At 52.8% G+C, this 23,468-nt stretch overlaps 1 protein-coding gene, 1 long non-coding RNA gene and 1 pseudogene across 2 annotated transcripts in view; all 3 read left to right on the top strand.

Moving 5' to 3' along the window:
- Positions 1-23,468, top strand: part of LOC127485501 (uncharacterized) — a 178,624-nt gene that overhangs the window by 59,713 nt on the left and 95,443 nt on the right. The window lies entirely within an intron of this gene.
- LOC100354405 (olfactory receptor 2L2-like) lies at positions 5,674-6,669 on the top strand. Its single transcript, XM_002723751.4, has one exon. It carries the CDS (start codon positions 5,674-5,676, stop codon positions 6,667-6,669), a length of 996 nt encoding a protein of 331 aa, XP_002723797.3.
- LOC100354662 (olfactory receptor 2V1-like) lies at positions 13,988-14,950 on the top strand (annotated as a pseudogene).

The raw sequence follows: 23,468 nt of genomic DNA on the forward strand, positions 1-23,468 counted from the left end.
CACATGCATGTAGCCCGTGAAGCTTTATACACGCAATGAAGTGTGGCTAAAATGGTTTTCACCTTGGACTTTGCCACTAGCAACACAATAATCCCTATAAAGCTACCCAGGCAGCTGCCCGTGGAGCCCAGAGCATGGAGGCTGATGACTGGTGACAGGTTGCCAGCACGCGGAGATGAAATGTGCCCTCTCCAGTACCTGCTGTCAGCCCTCATCCCTCATTCATGCTCTGGGTAATGGATATTCTGTCAGCTTCATGGACAAGGCACTGCAAACTCAACTCCCAGGGAAGTGGCCCCAGGCCCTGTCCTCCTCTTGCTACCTCAGGGAGCACAGGGTGGGGCAGGGGAAGGCGGAGCCAAGGAAAGCTGCCAGGCAGCCCTGTGGCAGCCCGGGGCCAGAAGGCCCTGTGCGGGGCGCTGCTTCTCTTTGGAGAATGACTGCGGAGTTCGGACCAAGGACACAATGTCGCACTAATTGAAGTCTGGGGACAAGACGCTTCCAGGACACCCCCTGGAGGCAGGCACTTAGCCAAGTCTGAACCACATCAGACACGCCGGCCCTGACCGCACCCTCGGCCTCTGTTCGCTCCTCCTGTTCATGGTAAGGGTCTTTGGACAGACCCAGAGCGGGGAAGCGAGCCCCAGTTCTCTGGAGAAGGAGCTCCCGCTGCAGCTGACCAGAGCACGGCCGGCCGCGAGGTAGCCAGCACGATCTGCAAGCCCTAAGGTACAGCACAGGTGCGGGAGGCTTTCCTGACTTCCTAAAAGGAAAGCAACCATTTTAATACTGAACAACTGGTGACTCACTTTAAGCATGACAGAATTTCAGTCACCCCTGGGTATGAACTCTGGTGGGCCCACCAGGTGTGCGCGGCTGGAGCAGGGCTGTGTGCTCGGTCAATGCAAGTCCCTGATGCTCTTCAGGTTCTGGACGAGGGTCTGCACTACCAGCGCTTAGGCTAGGATCAGTTTCGGCTCTCTGCTTTGTCCTCCCAGCTCGGGACCTGGAGGACATCACTGTGTCCCCCACAGAAAATCTCACAGTGAGATTGGCTCTGGAGAAGTTAGGGGCTCAGCCCCACCGCTCCTGTGCTCTGAGGCCTCAGGCCAAGACCTGACCTCTCTGGACTTGCACTTTGACACCTGGATGTGCGGGAGCACCCACCCCTGCGGAGCAACACTGGGACCAATGTGGCCATGCATGCGGACTGAGCACCCGCCTGCTGTAATGAGGAGCTCAGAGGGGGAGACTGCACAGCCCACGGCTCGGCTTCCTCAGTTAATGAAGGGTGATGGGGCAGGGTCTGTGCGGCCTCCTCTGGGATTACCCCAGCTCTGCTTGGTTTGCACAGGGAGGAAAGCACCACACATAGAGCCCATCACAGTCATGTGCATGTGCAATAAAAATGAAGTGCTAGCTAAACATGAGCCAGAATAGATAAGCAATACGTAATTCAGGGCAATTGACAAAGGCAGATGGTGGAGGAAAGTCCAGGTACGTAACTACCACCACATTAGCCAGGACCACCTGGTCCCACCGGTCCCTCCTGACAGAAAGCGCTGGGAAAGGAGGGTGCATCCAGAGCCACGGGTGGCTGTGGCCGTGGCCGTGGCCGGATCTGAGGTTACCACTGCCGTTTGGTGGAGGGTGAGGATGTGGCAGGCATCCCTCGCCCGGCCCCAGGGCAGGGAGGAGTTGTGCTTCTGCCTTAACACTTTCAGAGCTGCTCCAAAGCTGAGCACAGCCCCAGATGCTGTGTAAGGGCAAGAGCTGAGGGTCAGACAGCCCTGCAGGGTGCTGGGGCACCCGGACTCCGCCACAGGCAGCATGTTCCCTGAAGGCAGGCCAAAGGGTGCCAGGTCTCTTTTTCACTCCTAGGCAGGTGGTAGAACGGAGTCTGATTCTATCTGATCTCAGGGACGACAGAAAGCAGAAGGAAGCGCGGATGCACGTGGAGGTTTGTGGTGTGACAAGGCACGGGCAGTGAATGGTGTCACTTTGCTTTCAATGTAGTAGACTGAACTGCGGTATCTAAATGCTTTCAGCTCTGAGGAACCAGATATTCTTTCTTGACTACCCCCAAGGTGTCTGTTCTGGCTGTAAGTTGATTATGTTTAAATACTTACATTGACCAAGAACAAGAGACAATAGACGTTCCGAGAGCTCCCGGGAGTGAACTCTGTAGAAATGGGCCCCCCTGTGTACGCTGCCCCTCTGGGCTGCAGGACCGTCCTTTTCCTAAGTGGACAACACGGTCCAGTCCCCGTGTCAGGCAGAATCTCCAGGAGGCCAAGGAAAAACGGGGGATTGCAGGCTGGGATAGAGGGGAGGGTTCATCCCTGGGTGAAGGCACTGAAAGAAAGACGGCAGAAAGCTAAACGGATAAAAGAGGGCGAGCAGAAGACAGGCAAACAGTGTGGGCACAGGGTCCCCGAAAATCTCCCTGCCGAGTGTCAGGGCGGCTGCCGGAACACAGCTCAGCGGGGCAAGGCCAAGGTGGCCCAGGCTTTCCCCGTGCACTGGCTCCGCGGCTCAGCCTGCTGACGTTACAGAGCCCGGTTTTTCCTTGACCACCTAGACGGCAGGTGAAATGGACAGGATGTGTAGTGCGAGTGATGCTCTGGGGGCCCTGGGCTCATGAGATGGGCCAGGGAAACTGGGAGGAAGAAAGAATCTAATGGAGAAGTCAGCTTTGGATCCTGAAATCAGGACCGTGACCGAGAACAGTGGTGCGCTCGCGGTCCAGACAAGCATGCGCGTGCCCGGGCAGCATTGGAACAGAAACTGCCCTTCCTCTGCTCTGTGCCTCCTAGAGACGGCCAAGGAAGCTGCCCCACAGCAAGGACTGCAGCACTGAGCACCACATGCTGCTGCTTACATTTTTTGCCTCCGGGTTGCATGAACCCCATCTGACTCTGACGAACCGAGCCCTCGGCCAGCCTTTGTGACTCGCCTAGGGAGGGCACTGCATCCTCACTAGTGACACAGCACATGACCGTGCCTGCCGCTTAGTCAGACTACAGCCAGAGCTCAGGGCATGGGCACCGGGAACCCACAGAGTCCGGGTGCTGCCTGCTCCCCTGTCCCGGGAACTCCCTTCCCAGTGTGATCGTGTTGGTGCCATCGCCGCCTTGCCCAGCCACCAACAGGCAAGCTCTTGCCCATGCCTCATCCCTGTCCCTCCCTGGCCTGAGCAGCCTGGAACCCTGTCCTCTGCTCCCCGCACCGGGAATGCCCTGTCCAAGAGTAACCCTTCCTGAGGAGCCCCTTACTTCTCTGTAGCCCTCGGCCCGTGTGGTTCCGCAGGATTTTAGCGTGATTGCAGCACGTCTATTCCCCTGGGGCTCCCTGAGGCTGGAGCTGAGGGCCTTCCCACACCCGACTGCTGATAGCCTAGGCTAGAGTTTGTCCAGCATGGACACTGGCCCAGTAGACACCCACAGAGTGAGGGAGTGACCAAGCGAATGAATGAGAGAAGTGAGGGGGAAAGATGCGGAATTAATTTCCAGATCTGTTAACACAGAAGACGCTGAATGCATGCATCTGCCGTTTACCTAATAGATCATAAATATGGCTTAAGTCAAGCAAACGACTACCTGGAACTCATCTGAGATCATCCTGTTAAAAAGGGGGAACTGACGGGAAGACCAGGATTCATTCTGCTCTGGCAGCCTGATGTTGCTGGAAGACCCGGCGGGTGGAGCCCAGGTCCTCCCTGACCCTGTGCGGGCTCTGACTGCACAACGGACGCGTCTCTCGGCCTAGTGGCTCAGCCTCCACAGGCTTCTTCCCTTATTATTCAGGGCACAGGCTACACCTCGCTGGTGCCCCTCGGCCCGGCCTCATGGGCAGAATCGTCCAGAGGGTGTCCTCTGGCCCTCTGGGGAAGGCGCAGTGGCAGGCGTTTTCTTATTACTGGCGAACACCGGGTTAGTTTTTTTATCCATCAAATTTAATTTCCTAATGGTCGATTGTTATGACTTACATGAAACTCTGAGGATCAAATTAGTAATTTCTCAGAAGCTCTTAATCAGAAGGCATGCAAATAAAATTAAATTTTTTGCACCATCGTTGAGCACCTATCTCTTCAAGTCACAAGGCCAGGAAGTCTTGGAGGTTCAAAGTATTTAAGCAGGAAGAAAAGCAGAGCTCTGCTTCTGGGAAGATTGCAATGCAGAGAGGTGAGAGAGAGGCGGTCCGTCCACAGGCAGCCGTGCCAGGAGGCACACTGCCACCTGCACTGGCACAGGCTGAGGACAGCAGGGCACAGAGGCACGGAAGCAAACACCTCTTAGGAGGGATGGGGCGGAGGGAGCGTGGAGGGGGCCTTGGAAGAGGTCCTAGGGCTCCAGCCACTAAAACAAAGCTGACTTTCAATGCCTCCAGCCCGCGAACTGCTTACTGCCCTGACCCCCACCACTCCTACACCAGTGACAAGTTGTTGGGCAAAATATTGCATTTTAGTTGCCCCTCTGGGTATGGGTGTAACCGCAAGACACACAGTAGAGGCTCGGCCTGTGGAGCGCAGGTGTAGACAGCTGAGTGAGTCATCTGGAGCCTGAGGCACCGATCTTGCCCCTTCCGAGAGGCCACCTTCCAGCTGTGCCTGGCGTGGACGAGCACTGTTGACCAGGCTGTGTTCTAAATGCCTACAACCCATGGCCACTGCTGACCGTGGCCTCACCCTCGTGTGGCTGGGACATGTCTGCACCGTGGTCCAGGGATGCGAGGCAGACACGGCTGACAGCCCAACCTGACCAAGGCTGCAGAGAGCGGGGCCATTCGGGGAAGGTGGCTTCTACCTCGGTACCAGCCCCTAGCCCCTGCACCCTCCTTGGCCCGCAAGCCTGCCTCTAATTCTGACCAAGCTGGTGCTAAACAAGAGAGGCTACGCTTCAGGCAAATCATCTTTTCGCAAGCCAGAGCCTAACCGCGTTCTTCACCACGTCCTGTGAACTCCCCTTGGCGGCCTCAGCTCCCATCGTGGCTGAGCCTGGTGATGGATTCAAAGGGCATTCAAGGTGGGCAGCGGGTGTGACTGGCAGCGGTCGCAGGTAGGAAGCCACTCCCTGCGCTAGGGCCCAGCAGGCCTTCTGTTCTTGTTCAGACCAGAGCAGGAAGGGTTCACGGGGGGCGGGGCGGGGGGGGGGGGGCTCCTGCAGTGGGAGGCACATGGTGCGCACAGCCCACACTCAGTTCTGCAGGCATTTTTCCCCCCAGGTCTCGCCTCTCCCTTCTGTCAAGACAAACTCCATCGCCATGACACTTGGCAAGACCACGTCTTACGTGACCCTAACTCCTCTCTGTGTCTGCAAAGGACCTCGAGCTGGTGATGCAATGGCTTACTGAAGAAAGCACGTGGCAAACACTCATCAAATGATTGCCTTTTGTTGATAGGACATTAGAAGGGACCTGTGTTCTTATTTGGTTACCATCAGTGATTACAGTTTCTAATCACAGGTAAATAAACTTACCAAGCAACCCACAAGAAAAAACAAAATCCTGCATGTTGAGAAGTGGCTCACGGTGCTGAAGAGACCACAGCCAGGAAAGCAGCGGTCACAAGCCTATTTGGAGGAGGCCTGGGGGATGAGGAGGTAGACCAGTTGCACTGTATCCTAGGAAGCAATTCTCCTCCCTGGGATCTCAGGGCACTGGTGACGGCCGGCCATGGAGGCCAACAAGACTGTCACCACGGACTTCGTTCTCCTGGGGCTCTGGCCCGAGTTCAGCCACCTCATCGTCCTCATGGGCCTCGTTCTTCTGGTCTACGCCGTGGCTGTCATGGCCAACGCTGCCCTCGTCGTCCTCATCTGGCTGGACACGCGGCTCCACGTCCCCATGTATTTCCTGCTCAGCCAGCTCTCCCTTATCGACTTGGCGTTAATTTCAACTTCTGTCCCCAAAATGGTCGCAAACTTCTTCTCGGGGAAGAGAACCATATCGCAGGTGGGCTGCGGAGCACAGATCTTCTTCAGCTTAACTCTGGGGATCGCGGAGTGCCTCCTGCTGACCTTCATGGCCTTGGACCGCTACGTGGCCATCTGTAAGCCGCTGAGGTACTCGACCATTGTCAGCCACGCCACCTGCACACACATGGTCACTGGCTCCTGGGCGGGAGGGGCCACGACGTCCCTGGCTCACACGGCCTACGCCATGCACTTCCCCGTCTGTGGTCGCCGGGAGATCCCACACTTCCTGTGTGAGGTCATGGCCCTGCTCAAGCTCACCTGCGAGGACATCTCCGCCTACGTAAAGTCAGTGGTGGTCTCCAGCTTCCTGGTGGTCCTCATCCCCCTGGGCCTCATCCTGGCCTCCTACGCCCTCATCTTCCTCACTGTCCTCCGTATGAACTCCCCTGAGGGCAGGAGCAAGGCTCTGGCCACCTGCTCCTCCCACCTATGCGTGGTCAGTCTCTACTTTGGCCCTGCAATCTTGGTGTACATGAGACCTGGCTCCTCTAAGACCCCCAGATTAAACCAGTCTCTCTTCATGTTCAACGCCATCCTCACGCCGATGCTGAACCCCCTCATCTACAGCCTGAGAAACAAGGACGTGCTCGCGGCTCTGAAGAGCACCGTGGCTAGTGCACGCCCGCTGCGGAAGCTGGAAGACTCCTTCCGACGGCTTTCCAGGGCCTGGAGGACGGGACACGTTCTAGGATGAGATCCTCGACGCCCTGGCTGTGTGTAAAGAGTTAAAACAACCTGGCCATGGCTCCAGACATGGTCCAAAGCAGTTCTTCTGACCGCAGATCTGAAGCCACAGAACTCTCTCAATGGCACCAAGCACCAGCTTTGCCCACAGAGGCCCAGGACACACGTGCACTCATTGGCTCAAACACCCTGTGCTGAGGAAGACACGAGCTGTCCTCAGGGCACTGGAGAGCTCACAGTTTGGGGGGGGGGGTGTCAGGAAGCAGAACCTCTGAAAACAGTGTCACCTGCCCTGACTGACTGCAGGCAGCTGTCACCCAGCTCGCCCACCTGCAGCCCAACGGTGGCCACAGGCTTCGCAAGGATCCCGGAGCAAAACTCCCTCCCTCCCTGAGTGCCTGCACGTCCTCCTGTTCTCCGCACTGCTCCCGAGGTCAACCCATCGTCCAGTGCAAACGCAGCCTGCAGGAGCTGGAGGCTCTCTTTCCAGCGATCTGGAAAACTGGAATGAAATAACGGCTCCCGCCCCCGCACTGCCGAGGAAACTAGCAAGCTCACACACCATGCACTTGGAGTGGGGCAAGCGGGAAGGCTGTGCCGTGCCACACAGATGCACACGCCTGGAACCCAGGCTGCACGGCCAGACCTGGTGCTCAGCTCTCTGAGACTTGCTTCTGAGTGTGCAATGGGCTCTGTGCTGGTCTTGAAATCTACACCATTTGCTTTAGGCAGAACGTCCAGTGGCTGAGTATTAAAACCAGCCTCAGTCAGGGCTGAGACAAAACCAAAAATGAATGAATGACAACCAAAACACCCACCCCACACTTTCTTCTAGAACACAAAATAAGCTTACTGTATCCAAGGAATCTGTAAGAATGCAAAGTTACCACCTCATTAATAAAAATTCAGTAGTGTCCTCTAAAGAACTGGAATTATTACAGAGCACAGGAGTGTCCCGGGGCTGCCAGTGTCCGTGCGCCCCTGCTGTCACTCCAGGGAGACGCGGCGTTGGAGTGGACACGTCCTCTTCAGCTGAGGCAAGTGAGGAGCAGGCCGTCCCAGAGCTGCCGGGACGCAGGCTCCTCCACGGGACTGGGCCCCTCCCACAGGAACGCCCTCCCCGAGGCTTGCTCCTCCCTGTCCTGGCTGGGACTGGGTGGATGCAGGCTCCGCCACAGGACTGGGCCCCTCCCACGGGACTGGGCCCCTCCCACAGGAACGCCCTCCCAAGGCTCGCTCCTCCCTGTCCTGGCTGGGACTGGGTGGACACAGTCAAGCTCTGGTTTGGTTTGCAGAGTTTGCCTTCCTGAAGAATTCCTCTTTCTTAGTATTGTATTTCGGTAATGGACTTAGCACTGCCGCCCACGCTTATTTCTAACGTTTCTTCATATGCTGCTGTTTGTCCACACACTGGGGGAATGCGTGACTTGAGATCTGCACAAGACGTGTGCCCTGGAACGAGCAGGCTGGCTCTGCGCAGGCTGTCCCTGCAGCCCCTCTCAAGAACCTCCACGAATGAGACACGTTTTGAACATAAAACAAAGCATGCACCCACCCCAGTTTTGTACTGTTCACAGCAGGCTGCTGCCATGAGTCATCGTAGGGGCGATAGCACAGGTGCAGCAGGCACTCACTGGGTCCCCTCCCCCACAGAAACCCGCGCACCTGTCCCCAGGCGGCACTGTCTGGAACGTCCCTGAGCGCAGAAGTGAGGCAGGGACGTCCCGGGGCCGCAGAATGAAGGAAAGTCTTGATCCAGGACGGATGATTCTTTTGGGCCCCATCTCCCTTCCCCACCCTGGTGCACAGCCCTGTCGAGAATTCTCCCAGGATGCAGTTCCTGCCATGACACCAGCTCTGGCCATTCAGCTTCCCCAGCACTCTGGGACCCTCCGCAGGAGGCCCACGCTCAGCTAACCCACAGGCAGCATCGGCAGCATCGGCAGGGCTGGCCTGCCTGGGATCACTGGGAAGCTACACGTGCAGACCTCGGGGTTGCCCTCCTCTGGCCAGCGCAATCAGACCAGGGAGACCGGCCAGCACTCTTGCCTGCAAGAAACAGGGGCCGTGGTCTGCAGGCTCGGATCACTGCTCAGCTTCCCACACAGCCCGGGCTTTCTAGTCAAATTTTCCTCAGATTGGGAAGTAGCCGGTGACTGCCCACAGAGGCTGTAGCTGTCCCTGCCCACTGCAGGTATCGAGCAGGGACCTCACTAACCCCCCATGCCCTGCTCAAGCCTACGCTGGGCATGGAGGCAAGCCCATGACCACGTATGTCTGTGAGCTCATCCTCTGGCCATGCCCACCACACATGTCTGAGCAAGCCCATGACCACGCATGTCTCTGAGCTCAGCCCCTGGCCATGCCCACCACATGTGTCTGAGCAAGCCCATGACCATGCACATCTGTGAGCTCAGCCCCTGGCCATGCCCACTACATGTGTCTGAGCAAGCCCATGACCACGCATCTGTGAACATAGCCTCTGGCCATGCCCACTACATGTGTCTGAGCAAGCCCATGACCACGCATCTGTGAACATAGCCTCTGGCCATGCCCACTACATGTGTCTGAGCAAGCCCATGACCACACACATCTGTGAGCTCATCCTCTGGCCATGCCCACTACATGTGTCTGAGCAAGCCCATGACCACACACATCTGTGAGCTCAGCCCCTGGCCATGCCCACTACATGTGTCTGAGCAAGCCCATGACCACACATCTGTGAACATAGCCTCTGGCCATGCCCACTACATGTATCTGAGCAAGCCCATGACCACGCACATCTGTGAGCTCAGCCCCTGGCCATGCCCACTACATGTGTCTGAGCAAGCCCATGAGCACGCATCTGTGAACATAGCCTCTGGCCATGCCCACTACATGTGTCTGAGCAAGCCCATGAGCACGCATCTGTGAACATAGCCTCTGGCCATGCCCACTACATGTGTCTGAGCAAGCCCATGACCACACACATCTGTGAGCTCATCCTCTGGCCATGCCCACTACATATGTCTGAGCAAGCCCATGACCACGCACATCTGTGAGCTCAGCCCCTGGCCATGCCCACTACATGTGTCTGAGCAAGCCCATGACCACGCATGTCTGTGAGCTCAGCCCCTGGCCATGCCCACTACATGTGTCTGAGCAAGCCCATGACCACGCATCTGTGAACATAGCCTCTGGCCATGCCCACTACATGTGTCTGAGCAAGCCCATGACCACGCATGTCTGTGAGCTCATCCTCTGGCCATGCCCACTACATGTGTCAGCAAGCCCATGACCACGCACATCTGTGAGCTCAGCCCCTGGCCATGTCCACCACACATGTCTGAGCAAGCCCATGACCATGCATCTGTGAACATAGCCTCTGGCCATGCCCGCCAGAGGGGGCCCTGCTACCCCTGCCTGGTGACCATAGAGGCTCTAGCGAGCTTTCGGGAGCACGGAGGCCAACAACTTTGTGGGAGAATGGAACTAGACGTCTATTGTGATGCAAACATTTTGAAATCTGTGCTTTCTCAGAATATCCCATTTCCAAGAACGTTTTGCAGACCTCTTTTCTGCACAGATGACAAAACTTTCTGCACCAAGACAAGCTTATGGCTGACTTCCCGTTCCCAGAAACTTTGTGAAATGCTCTTATGGCACCTGCATTCTAAAGAAATGAATACATGGTCTGCGCCTGCGTGTAATGAGCCTTCCTCAGCCCACTGCGCTGACGCTCATGCCGTCAGTCACCCCTTTTCCATATTTACACGTAGGAAGCAAACTGTTGTGCTAGGGGAGAAAATAAAGAATTGTCTGCACCACAAGCTCTCCTAGCTTTCTGTGACACTAAACCCCCAGAGGAAACGCAGACTAATGCCAGGTCTCTCAGCAGAGCAAACACAGCGAGAGCAAGTGCGTCCAGGAGCCATGTCCCCTGCACCGGCAGAACACACGGAGCAGCATTTGTAACCCCCTCAGACATGCACACACCTCACCTTCTCCCCGTCATTCCTCCTGCCCTGGCACCTCTGCCCCTGTCCTGGGCCATGGCTACATCACAATCCACCCCTGTGCCTGTAAGCGTGGTCCCTGGGTGCCACACCTGCCTTCACCTGCTCATCATTCATCTGGGCTCTCCCACAGCTTGCAGGGTGCACCATCAATTCTGTACCCAGCAGCAATGCGGCCTGGCCAACCTGGCCCAGTGCTGCCATCGCTCTGAGCTCCAGCAATGCCTGGCGCCATGCACAAGGTTCCCTCTCCCTGGAAGGCTCCTCCCCCACCCCATTCCCCAACACACACACTCCCAGGTCCCTGTCCTCTACCTGGACCTCACAGCTCTCACTCACATCTTGTTTCAGTGCTCCCACTCTGCACAGCCTCCCACCCCGTGCACTCATGAGTTCGGCTCCTCAGGACAATGTCTGGCAAAGCACACACCTGTTCCTGCTCAGTAGTCTCAGCCATGCGCGTGATTGGCAGCACCGGTGAATCCTGTTACCCTTCCCATGCTGATCCAGGGGAGTGGGCGCCTCCCGGGCCACCTCCCGCGGCTCTGCTTTCTTGGCCAAAGCCTTTCTGAAATGCTCACAGCTGACGCCGCCTCTCCATTTGCTGTGCAGGTCAGGAAGTGGAGGCCCCAGCTGGCGACTCTCCCAGGTGGACAGTACTAAACAGCTCAAAGCAGCACCAGGCAGGCCGCCTGCAGGCTCACTCAGCTAAGGGCCAACCATAATGAAGGGTCTGTGTCTGAGACCTGAGGCCTTGAGAGCCTGCGGGTGCCTCCTCCTCAGACACGGCCCCTCCAAGATGTATCTCCATGGACGCTGCCCTGGGCCTCAGCCCTGAGGGTGCGGCTACACTGGTGGTGTCCACGTGGAGCCACAGAGGTGGCCACCTCTGCTGACACTCACAGGAAACACTCATAGGCTCTCCACCCGCTGCCTTATTCCATCTACACTGGCTGGTGCTTCCTGCCTCGAGCCCCATGCTGGACACATGGAGCCCACGGCAGGGCTGGCTATGGAGAAGCTTGCCAGCCATGGACATTCCACCCTGATAAGAGGGACTGCAAGGAGGAGGCCACAAGCATGCTGGGAAACACAGAATGCAATTAATCTGAGAATCACAACGTGTCTCTCTATGCTCCCAGCAAAGCCAAAATCTTGCACCAGGCATTCAAGTCCCTCGCAATGAAAGGACGCTCTTACCTGTGCAGTCTTCCACTAAGCAAGCTCTGCGGCGGCTTTTCCAGGCCTGGCCCTCTCTCCCTGGCACATCCCATCGGGGCTGGGCTGGCCAAGGGCACTGGTGAACCTGCAGCTCAGCGCGGAGTCACACTCGAACATGGGGGTGTGAGGTGTGAGTGAGTGAGTGAGTGAGTGAGTGAGTGAGTGCAGCCGCAGGACCCACGGCTGACCAGAGCGGTGGGGAACTCCCAGCATTCTGAGCTGTTTCCTGTGGGCATTCCAGCTCCACCTGCTGGGGTGGAGGCCGCTAGCTCCTGTCGAGGAGCCAGCATGGCCACCAGCAGGGAGCCTGCTCAGGCAGTGGGGTGGAGTCCCTGCAGACAGATTTCCTGGGCCCAGGGCCCCACCCTCATCAGCTGTCACATGTGCTGACACCGCTGAACACCTCTAGCTTCAGTCAGCATCCTATGGTTCAGAGGTGAGGGTGCAGAACCCACCACGGCCAAGTGTGCCCAGACTGGAGTGAGCTCACGTTTGCAAAGTCCTAGGAAGAGTGCAGGCTCATAGCAGTTGCCCTGCAAGTGACTGTCACTTCAGAAAACAAGTTGAAAGCATTTGTACGAGAAGCGCTATTACCTATTAGCAAGCCCCTCATTCCTTTGATACTGAGATGAATAAAACACATTTATCAAGCTCCTCACTTAACATCAAGATGAATAAAAAGAATTCCCACCAAGCTCTTAGAAATTTCCAGGAACGTTGCTGGGTTTTGCCTCAAAGTATTTCTTAATCACTTGGAGGAACGGGAAGGGGCACAGACTCCTGCGTGCACTGGAACCTGTACAAACGTGAGGCTGAGGAGTGAGACCCAACCCGGTGCCAGTGCCGGGCGACTCCTCTCAGCAGCTGGAAGTTTTCCGTGGGGTTGGAGAGGGTGAGGCCACAGCTGCTGGTGTGTCCGGCTGTGCTGACACCACTCCACACAGCACCCCTAAGGCAGACCCTTCCCCAGCATTATCCAAGCCCCCCGCTCATGAGTCTGGCTCTGCCTTAAGGTAGGACTGGGGGCATTTTTGGTTGACTTGCATGCACTGACAGCAGCCATGCTCAGTGACACCACAGCGAATGCAGGTCCCATGCATGGCAGCCATGCTGAACCACACTTTCCCTCATGGGTCCCCTTAACAGACTGGCGACCAGGCCAGGATCGTCCACCTGTCCATGTGAGTCCTTCCAGCCCACCCTCACACAACCTGTGGGTATCTCCACGTTGTAGAGGACGCAACAGAAGCCTGGTAGGTGACAGGACCTCCCCAGATACACAGCTGTAGAGAGTGAAACTGGGTTCAAACGCAGCTGACCCTGTAACCTTCATCCTCCCAAGCCTCCCTGGGGGTTGCAGTCCGGCTCTCTGACACCTGCGCTCATTAACTACCTGGGCTTAAGGAGCCAACACGGTCCCCAAAGGGCTGGCTGCATCCTCCCCAGTCCACCGTCCTGCTTTTAGCCCAGACGCTCGGGGTTTGGCCTGGGTGCTGGCTTCAACGGGATCCACAGCTGTGGAGTAGATCGTCCACAGAGCTTCATGTCTCAATGGACGGGCAGAAAGATACAAAGAGGGATGGAGAAGAATGCAGAGACTCCCGGAGGGCACAGGGACCGCCACACACCTGATGACGAGGTAACACCACCAGAGTACTGGTGGGGGTGAATCTAGAAGCACGAATTAGGCAGAGACCCCATGTCCCACGGTGCTGCGCACGGGCAGATGAGCAGCCAGGTCCACTGTGGGGAATGTTGGGTGCCGTCTGGATGTGACGCCTGCACACGTACGGGGCTTTTCCTATCGACTAGAATCCACCCTGGTAGTCCTCACGGGATGATGGCCGCACTGTGCCGCAGAATGCAGAAATGTGCTGATGACAGAGGGCTTCATTCCTGTCATTCAGCATTCCTGTCTGTGCTGGATCACACGGCTCCACAGCAACAGGCATCAGACCACCGATCGGCCCCACTGAAACACATTGCAACATATTTGTTTTCACTTGGTAAAAGCAGGAGTTGCAGAAATTGATTCACATCAGCAACAGTTTGACAGTTTCGTGGGCAGAGTGACTCCCGGTGTGTTTTTCTGCCATGGTCCTCCAGTCCTAGATGGCAGACTAAGACATGGGGCGAGGAAATGGTTCTTCCGCCACTGACTTCATTCTCCTGGGCCTCTTCTCTGCCTCCCAGCATCCCGGCCTCTTCGTCAGCATCATCCTCCTGTTTCTCGGGGTGGCCGTCATGGGAAACTCTGTCCTGGCCCTGCTGATCTGGGGCAGTGCCCGCCTGCACACCCCCATGTACTTCCTGCTCAGCCAGCTCGCCCTCATGGACCTGACCCTAATCTGCACCACCGTGCCCAAGATGGCCTCAGACTTCTTCTCGGGACACGGGAGCATTTCCCGTAGCGGCTGTGGAGTTCAAATCTTCCTCTACTTGATGCTAGGGGTGGCCGAGTGTGTTCTTCTGACTCTCATGGCCTTTGACCGCTACTTGGCCATCTGCAGCCCCCTCAGATACCCAGTCATCATGACCCCGAGTGTCTGTGTGCAAATGGCCGTGGGGTCGTGGGCTGGGGGTGTGCTCATCTCCCTCATGCACACAACCTATGCCATGCACCTCTCCACCTGTGGCTCCAGGAGAATCCACCATTTCTTCTGTGAGGTCATGGCCCTGCTGAGGCTCTCCTGTGAGGACACCTCTGCCTACGAGAAGATGGTGCTGGCCTCCGGCATCGTTTTCCTGCTCATCCCTTTTGGACTCATCCTCACCTCCTACGTGCTCATCTTCCTCACCGTGCTCTGCATGAACTCCCCCGACGGCAGGAACAAAGCTCTGGCCACCTGCTCGTCCCACCTGGCTGTGGTCAGCCTCTACTTTGGCCCAGCCATGATCATCTACATGACCCCGGGGTCCTCCCTGCCCCCCGAGGTGGACCAGCGTCTGTTTGTGGTTGACGTTGTCATCACGCCCATGCTGAACCCTCTCATCTACAGCTTGAGGAACAAGGATGTGCTGTGGGCCCTGCGGAACGTTCTAGGGAGCAGGATGATGCTTACACAGAAAAGGTGATGCTGCTTTTCATTCAGACGCCCAGATTCTCAACGCTTCTCCCACAGAACGCTGGTTCTGAATTCTGGATTTCCATTTTCAGCCACACTGGGGAAAGGACAGTGCCCCCTTTAATGTCACATTTGTAAGGGTGTGAACTATGCTGGAAAGAGGGGCGTGATCCTTGTGGGGCCTCTGATGTCCGTCAGAAGCTTCTGGTGAGCGGTGCAGCCGAATCAACCTTGGAAGGCAAATTTCCGGTTTCCATGAGCCTCGCGTATCAAAAACTTTTTCCAGAGGACCCTGGCATATGCATGGCAAAACATTTATGTGATTCAAGACACCCTGCATGGTGACACGGTGCTAACACACCTGTCTGACCCCGTGTCTGCCACCCACCTCCAACACACTCCACACTGCAGCTGTTTGGGTCTTTCGGCCTGCACCCGCAGACAGGCTGACGAGTCGCCGCCTTTTATCATCGTCCCAGAGCGACGCGGCCGCCTGCAAGCTCCCGGTCAGTGGTGCTGTCCTGTGACGCCACTCTTAGCTCTCCCCTCGGTTTACCGGCTTCCTCCTTCTGGCTCCATCAGAGCTTCCCCTTTCTAAGGGAGTGTATCCTCTCCGCCTGGTAGAACCCCTTGTTCACGTGTCTGCCTCCTTCCTGGGACAGAGGCTCTGGCCTTACTATTTCTCAATGGTCCGTGTGGTTTTTGCACTGAGCCTCCCAGGAAACACGAGCTGAAATCCAATGGTTTCAGCTGTGCTCAGCGTCTTTTACTGGAGAACAGACCTCGGAGCTCTTGTTCTCGGTGTCTAACTACCTAGCAGGAACTCTTTGGACCAGACTAATCTCCCAGCCTAGGGCGAGACCCAACTCTAGCTCCATTTATGTGGCTTTGAACAAACTGAGTGTGATATCATTGTTACACTAGTGCTAATAACACAATACAAATACACTTGCTTGTTTATTATCCCTTGTCTCTGCCTATGTATTCAATTATTTAAATGTTAACATCTGATAGATTTAGGATGTTTACTGAATGGTGTTGCACAGTCAGCCAGTGAGGTCACTACTCTATGACTGACCTAAATGGAAACAGCATAATATCTGCAGATAATGGATCCCACAAGTTTGAAGTGGAATCGGAAATCAGACATTCCCATCAGAAAGTGACTCACAGGAAGGAATCTTCAAATTCGGCCCAGGATGCAAGGTCTCAGGCATGGACCTGATGAACTCATCTCTTTATTATTTCAGGAATAGGTCAGTTCTAAATGTCTCCACCTGCCAGTCACCTCCTCCATGTGTAGATGTCTCCTGTGGTCAATTTTACCTCTCAGTGCAACTCAAAAAATATTTATTTATTTATATCTCATAAATACAACATTAGGAACATAGTAATTCTTCCCATTGCCACCCACTCTCTCCTGTCCCTTCCCCCTCTCCTGTTTGGTTCAAGAAAGAAAAGGAAACAGAATGAAAGAAGAAGAAAACAAGAAAGAAAGAAAGAATGGAGGACAAAAACTAAGGGAGCTGTTCCCAATCGTCTGAACAAGGGCTGTCCTCCGTCAGTGCTTCCCAAAGACAGCTGTTCCCAACCGTCTGAACAAGGGCTGTCCTCCGTCAGTGCTTCCCAAAGACAGCTGTTCCCAACCGTCTGAACAAGGGCTGTCCTCCGTCAGTGCTTCCCAAAGACAGCTGTTCCCAACCGTCTGAACAAGGGCTGTCCTCCGTCAGTGCTTCCCAAAGACAGCTGTTCCCAACATTTTCTTTTTCATCTCTGATTTTGTTAATTTGGGTCTTCTCTCTCCTTTTTCTGGTTAGTTGGGCCAATGGTGTGTCAATTCTATTTATTTTTTAGAAAAACCAGTTTTTTGTTTTGCTGCTCTTTTGTGTTGTTTTATTGGTTTCAATTTTGTTGATTTCTTCCCTAATTTTAATTATTTCTTTTCTCCTATCAGTTTTGGATTTGGTTTGCTATTGTTTTTCTAGATCCTTGAGATGCGCTGATAGCTCATGTATTTGGTGCCTTTCCAGTTTCTTGATGTAGACTCCAATTGCTATAAACTTTCCTCTTAACACTGCTTTTGCTGTATCTCATAAGTTTTGATATGTTGTACTGTCATCATCATTTGTTTCCAGAAAGTTTTTGATTTCTCTTTTGATTCTTTGATGACCCACTGTTCATTCAGGAGAATGCTGTTCAGTCTCCATGTGTTTGCGTATGTTCTGGGGATTCCTGAGTTGCTGATTTCCAGCTTCATTCCATTGTGGTCAGAGAATATGCATGGTATGATTTTGATTTTTTTTAATTTGCTGCGATTTGCTTTATGGCCTAGTATGTGGTTAATCCCAAGAAAGTTCCATGCACTGGTGAGAAAAATGTGTATTCTTTGGCTGTAGGGTGCAAAGCTCTGTAGATATCTGTTAGGTCCACTTGGTCTATAGTGTCAATTAACTCGGCTGTTTCTTGGCTGATTTTCTGTCTGATTGCTCTGTCCATTTCCGAAAGTGGAGTATTGAAGTCCCCTATTACTGTTGCATTAGAGTCTATGTCTCTCTTTAGATTCCTTAACATTTCTTTTAAATATCCAGGTACCCTGTAATTAGGTACATATACATTTTTAATAGTCACCTCTTCCTGTTGAACTGATCCCTTAATCATTACATAGTGCCCTTCTTTTGTGTCTTTTAACAGTTTTTGTGTTAAAATCTATTATGCCTAATATTATGATGGCTACATCAGCTCTTTTTTGGTTTTTGTTGGCTGGAATATCTTTTTGCAAACTTTCACTGTTAGTCTGCGTGCATCTTTGTTGATGAGATGTTCTTCTTGTAGATAGCAAATAGATGGGTTTTGTTTTGTAATCCATTCAGCCAGTCTGTGTTTTCAACTGGAGAGTTGAAGCCATTTACATTCAAGGTGTCTATTGGTAAGTAACAACTTTGCTCTGCCATTAATAGTCCTATTTTTAACTTTGGGTTACCTTTGTATTTTTACTGGGCGATTTTCTGCCTTCCCCTTCTTTCACAGATGACCGTGTTTCTGTGTTTCTCTGTGTAGCACATCCTTGAGTATTTTTTGCAGGTCCGGGGGGTGGGGTGGGGTGGGGTGGTGGTGGTTAAAAATTCTTTCAATTTCCATTTGTCATGGAAGATCTTTATTTCACCTTCATTCATAAGTGAGAGCTTTGCAGAGTATAGTATTCTGGACTGACAGTATTTTTCTCCAAGGAGGACTTGGAATATATCTTGCCATTCTCTCCTAGCCTGTAGGGTTCCTGATGAGAAGTTAGCTATGAGTTTAATTGGGGATCCTCTGAATGTGATTTGGCATTTCTCTCATGCACATTTTAGAATCTTTTCTTTATGTTTTACTGTGGAGAGTTTGACTACAATGTGTCGCGAAATTGGGAGTTCTATGTGCTTCCTGTACTTGGATGTCCGTTTCCTTCTCCAAATTGGGAAAGTTTTCTGTTATTTCATTAAGAAGGCATTCTAATCCTTTCTCTCTTTCCATGCCTTCTGGAACCCTAGAACCTGTATTTTGGGTCATTTGATAGTATCTTATAGATCTCCAACAGTGTTTTTTAGTTTTCTAACTTTTTTTTTGGTCTGACCATAAAATTTCCAGAAATTTGTATTCTAGTTCTGATATTCTTTCTTCTGTCTCACTTACTCTGTTGCTAAGACTTTCCACTGCATTTTTATTTGATCTATAGAGTTCTGCATTTCTAGTATTTCATTCTGATTTCTCTTTAATATCTCAATGTAATGGGAAAATTTTTCATATAGTTTGTGAATTTGCTTTTGGTTCCTTCTAAGTAGTCTGATGATTAATTTTCTGAATTCCATTTCTGGCATATATTCAATCTATTCATCTTCACCTTCTACTATTGAGTGCTGCAGGGTTCCTTTGGGGGGGGTCTCATAGTATCATCCTCATTCTCATTTTTTCCTTTGTTTTTTCAGCATTTGTGTGGGTCAGGCTCAATGAGCTCCACAGGATACTCCGCTGGGTGTGGGAGTTTGAAAACTTAACATCTGGTATAAACCCTCAGGTTTGCACGTGAAAATAAAGCATGAGCAGGCGATATTGTGATTTGATTGAGGGGCTGGGCTGGGCATGAAAAAGCCAGAATCTCTCCCTGATGTACCAGGTCCCGAGACACCAAGCTTCCCCCAACACAGCCGCCCACCCACACTTAAGAGGCTCATCACAGACTTCAGGTTACCACTGTTGTTAATGACTTGACCCGGAACAGGCTGCAGGGAGGGAGAGCTCAATACCAGATAACAATAAGCCACGCAATGGCAGAAAAGAAAAAAGCACTATTTTCACAGGTATTGTTAAATGTAAAGCAATTTCCATGGAAAAAAATCTCATCTCACCCTATGGCACTAGGAAGCCTCTCGTAACTTGAGGCCTTCCACCCAAATCCATAAATGGGTCCTTTTCACTACTTAGGAGTGGACAGACAGAAGGACACAGAACATGAACAACACTCCACTGCCGCTATGATGGTTAAGATTCTGTGACCAGGCTGGCGCCGCGGCTCACTAGGCTAATCCTCCGCCTTGCAGCGCCGGCACACCGGGTTCTAGTCCCGGTTGGGGCACCGGATTCTGTCCCGGTTGCCGCTCTTCCGGGCCAGCCCTCTGATGTGGCCAGGGAGTGCAGTGGAGGATGGCCCAGGTGCTTGGGCCCTGCACCCCATGGGAGACCAGGAAAAGCACCTGGCTCCTGGCTCCTGCCATCGGATCAGCGCGGTGCGCCGGCCGCAGTGCACCGGCCACGGCGGCCATTGGAGGGTGAACCAACGGCAAAGGAAGACCTTTCTCTCTGTCTCTCTCTCTCACTGTCCACTCTGCCTGTCAAAAAAAAAAAAAAAGATTCTGTGACCAGAGACAACAATGTTGTTTACCTAAACTGTGAGCCTCAAAGGGGTGATGGCACCTGGGACTTGGGATTCCTCAGCCCTGGCTCAGCATAGTTCCCTTCCGTGTCTGCTTCTCCAATAGGGACGCTGGCCTCAAGAGCACCTGCCTTCTCTACTAGCAGAGAAACTTTGGGATTCAAACACTGGGACAGGGCTGCTGGGATCTGCACGGCGCCCCAGCAGAGTGTGGGAAAGAGGCAATCACTCATCCCCCTGGCTTCCCAAACAATGTGACCGTCTCTCAAATTGCAGGACATGAACACGCCACAGGGCACCCATCCATAATTCAGGTTTCAACCCATAGGAGAGCTTTCCTCTCTCTGGCCCAACATAACAAAATTCACACAGGGACAAGTAAAAGGAGGCATAAGAATGATGCAGTCCAGAGAATGGAATGGAAACTGTAGTAATTTAATACGTGTTTTACAGTAACTGATGACATGAGTTTTAGAGTAAACAAAGACAAGATTTTGCATAAAGTTGAAATAAATTTGTTTTACTTCAGTAATTTCAACTTCATAAAGTTTTCTAAACTCTAACACTTCTAGCGTTCCTACTAAAACAGCTGATGATACACCAGAGAGAAGCATTGGTCAGAGATTCAACAACAATAATTACAAAAGAACAGCCAGTGCCACGGCTCACTAGGCTAATCCTCTGCCTGCGGTGCCAGCACCCTGGGTTCTAGTCCCGGTCAGGGCGCCGGATTCTGTCCCGGTTGCTCCTCTTCCTGCCCAGCTCTCTGCTGTGGCCCAGGAGTGCAGTGGAGGATGGCCCAGGTCCTTGGGCCCTGCACCCACATGGGAGACCAGGAGAAGCACCTGGCTCCTGGCTTCGGATCAGTGCACAACGTGCCGGCCACAGCGGTCATTGGGGGGGTGAACCAACGGAAAAGGAAGACCTTTTTCTCTGTCTCTTTCACTGTCCACTCTGCCTGTCAAGGAAGAAGAAAAAGAAAAAGAAAAAGAAAAAGAAAAAGAAAAAGAAAAGAAGAAGAAGAAGAAAAGGAAGAGGAAGAGGAAGAAGAGGAAGAAGAAGAAGAGGAAGAGGAAGAGGAAGAAGAGGAAGAAGAAGAAGAAGAGGAAGAGGAAGAAGAGGAAGAGGAGGAAGAGGAAGAAGAGGAAGAAGAAGAGGAAGAGGAAGAAGAGGAAGAGGAGGAAGAGGAAGAAGAGGAAAAGGAAGAAGAGGAAGAGGAAGAAGAGGAAGAAGAAGAGGAAGAAGAGGAAGAGGAAGAGGAAGAAGAGGAAGAGGAGGAAGAGGAGGAAGAGGAGGAAGAAGAGGAAGAGGAGGAAGAGGAGGAAGAAGAGGAAGAGGAGGAAGAGGAGGAAGAAGAAGAAGAGGAAGAAGAAGAAGAAGAAGAAGAGAAGTAAAACCACTTATCTTACATGAAAATATGTGCAACAGACATTCAGAACCTTGGGAGGACTTGGATTGATTATTTTATTCATCAAACATTTTAGGAAAAATGCAGTGTTTCTATGGAAGACCCACGATTTCCACAAAAGGTAAATGTTGAGAGGAATACGAGGTTGGGGAAAGCTGTATCTGCCTGGCCACCCCTTTCAGATGTACCCTGTCCTGTGTCAGTGGCTCCCAGACACACACCCTCCTGCCCCATGATGCAGCCCAGGCCTGCCATTCCCACAGGAACACGCCTGAAATGCCAAGATTGCTTTGCTAAAAACAACACCTTGAGGCTTAGGATTACATTTTGTAGTATGTGAGAGGAAACAAGCATTTGTAGGGCCTGCCCACGCAGGAACAAACAAGACAGAGAATTGACTCAAACCAAACCATGACACCTGCAAGAAGAAGGGTGCAGACTGTGCCTCCTCACACAGGACACCAAACCAAGAAAAAAGGGGTGCAGAACAGAGGGGAGACATGGTACAAACTTATGGCCAGACCACATTTACTCAAAGAAAACAAATCCGCAGAGGTGGGTGTACACAGACTGAACCCGTGGCAGAAGGCCCAGACCCCAGGGGCTTTTTTGTATCTTATGTGGGCTAGGAGTGGGGGTGTGGGGCAGCAGGCAGAGGTGAATTCCCACACCTGGGAAGAACGAGGGGCATGTGAAACCAAACTCAGATGCAGGGGACAAGGGATAGAACCCTACTTCATCTCTTGGGCAATGAGCTATAGTGGCTGAGGCTTATGTCTTTGTCCCATAAAACACATTTCACTCACACTTCAAACATATCCTTGGGCTGTCACTTCTACCACACTTCCTGTTCAAGTTGTTTCCACTGAACGGCATGAACTCTGTGTGGCTCAAAACGGGCATCTCTGTATTTCAGGATTTTCCTCACACTGACAGCAAAGCAGAGCTTCCTGCCCATGCCTGAGACACTCCTGACTGACCTCATCTCCAGTCAGGGCTGGCCGAGCCAGCTGTTCCACAATCAGCCTGGTTTGCCATGTTCAAACAACCAGAACAGCAAACCCACACTTCTGCTTCTCAGCAAGATAGGCAACAGCATCCAGATGTGCCCTCGTGTGTGTGTGTGTGTGTGTGTGTGTGTGTCCACGCCAACAGGCTTCAGGACATCAGACACCAGGAAGCGCCTGAACACATCAAGAGGAAGAAGCCTTGAGACACAGGAGGGGTGTGGAGGGGGCATGGTCATCAGTGCAGGGAGTAGAAAGGATTGCAAAGTTCCCAGCACACAGAATCGAGAATGTCTGCGGTGATGGATACGCCCCGTACCCTGATCTGATAACACACAAGGAACACAGGCTTTGAAATACCACATTTTCTCCCTCAACACGCACAATAATTATGTGCAGTTAAAAGATCAAGAGGCAAAACTGGGTCCATAGCTCCTCTTTGAGTCTGGATTGAGGGGTGATTTTCCTCAAAATTAACTCTCAACGTGCCCCCAGAAAGCAGCTGGACTGCGTTTTAGGTGAGTTACGCAGCAACTTGTTGAATTGCTCGCCCAACCTTCTTAAATGAGAAACTCTCAAACAAAACACTACCCAGATCTTCCCCATTTGCCAGATGTGAGCCTACAACATTCCTTTTAATTACACACAGCTGAGACGAGGCTCCAACGGGCTCACTGGAATTTTTCTAAGCCACCCACACTGTCTTTCTCACACCTCACATTCGCTATTTGCTTTCATGGCAAAAACAAGTAAACAGCTATAAACTTGCTCAGAACCTCAACCCTTTCCTTTGGGTAACTACACTGTTAAAATGTGAAAAGTGAGTTCTTTCTATGAATACTGAAGCTGTTCTGACATTTAAAATGCAAACAGTGCAACAAGAGTCCAGCACAAGACCTGCCTCACGGTGCTGCCTGCACGTGGCACACAGCTAACACTGTTTGCCACGCTGCTACTGTGTGGCTGGCCAAGGACTAACACTGCCTCCTGGGGGGACAGCAAAGCTACTGGACCCCAAGCACTCATATTTAGGAGACGACCTCTAGGGCTACAACCAGACCAAAGGCAGTATTAGACCAGGCAGTACTAGAACCAAGAAGGAAGTGGGCACTTAGCGCAGTTAGTAGCCGATGTCCTCGGCCTCCCAGATACAATGCAGGCATTGCTCTAGATCCTGGGAAAGAGCAGCAAACGCATAGAGACC

This window comes from Oryctolagus cuniculus, chromosome 6, assembly GCF_964237555.1.
Source record: "Oryctolagus cuniculus chromosome 6, mOryCun1.1, whole genome shotgun sequence".
Lineage (NCBI taxonomy): Eukaryota > Metazoa > Chordata > Mammalia > Lagomorpha > Leporidae > Oryctolagus > Oryctolagus cuniculus.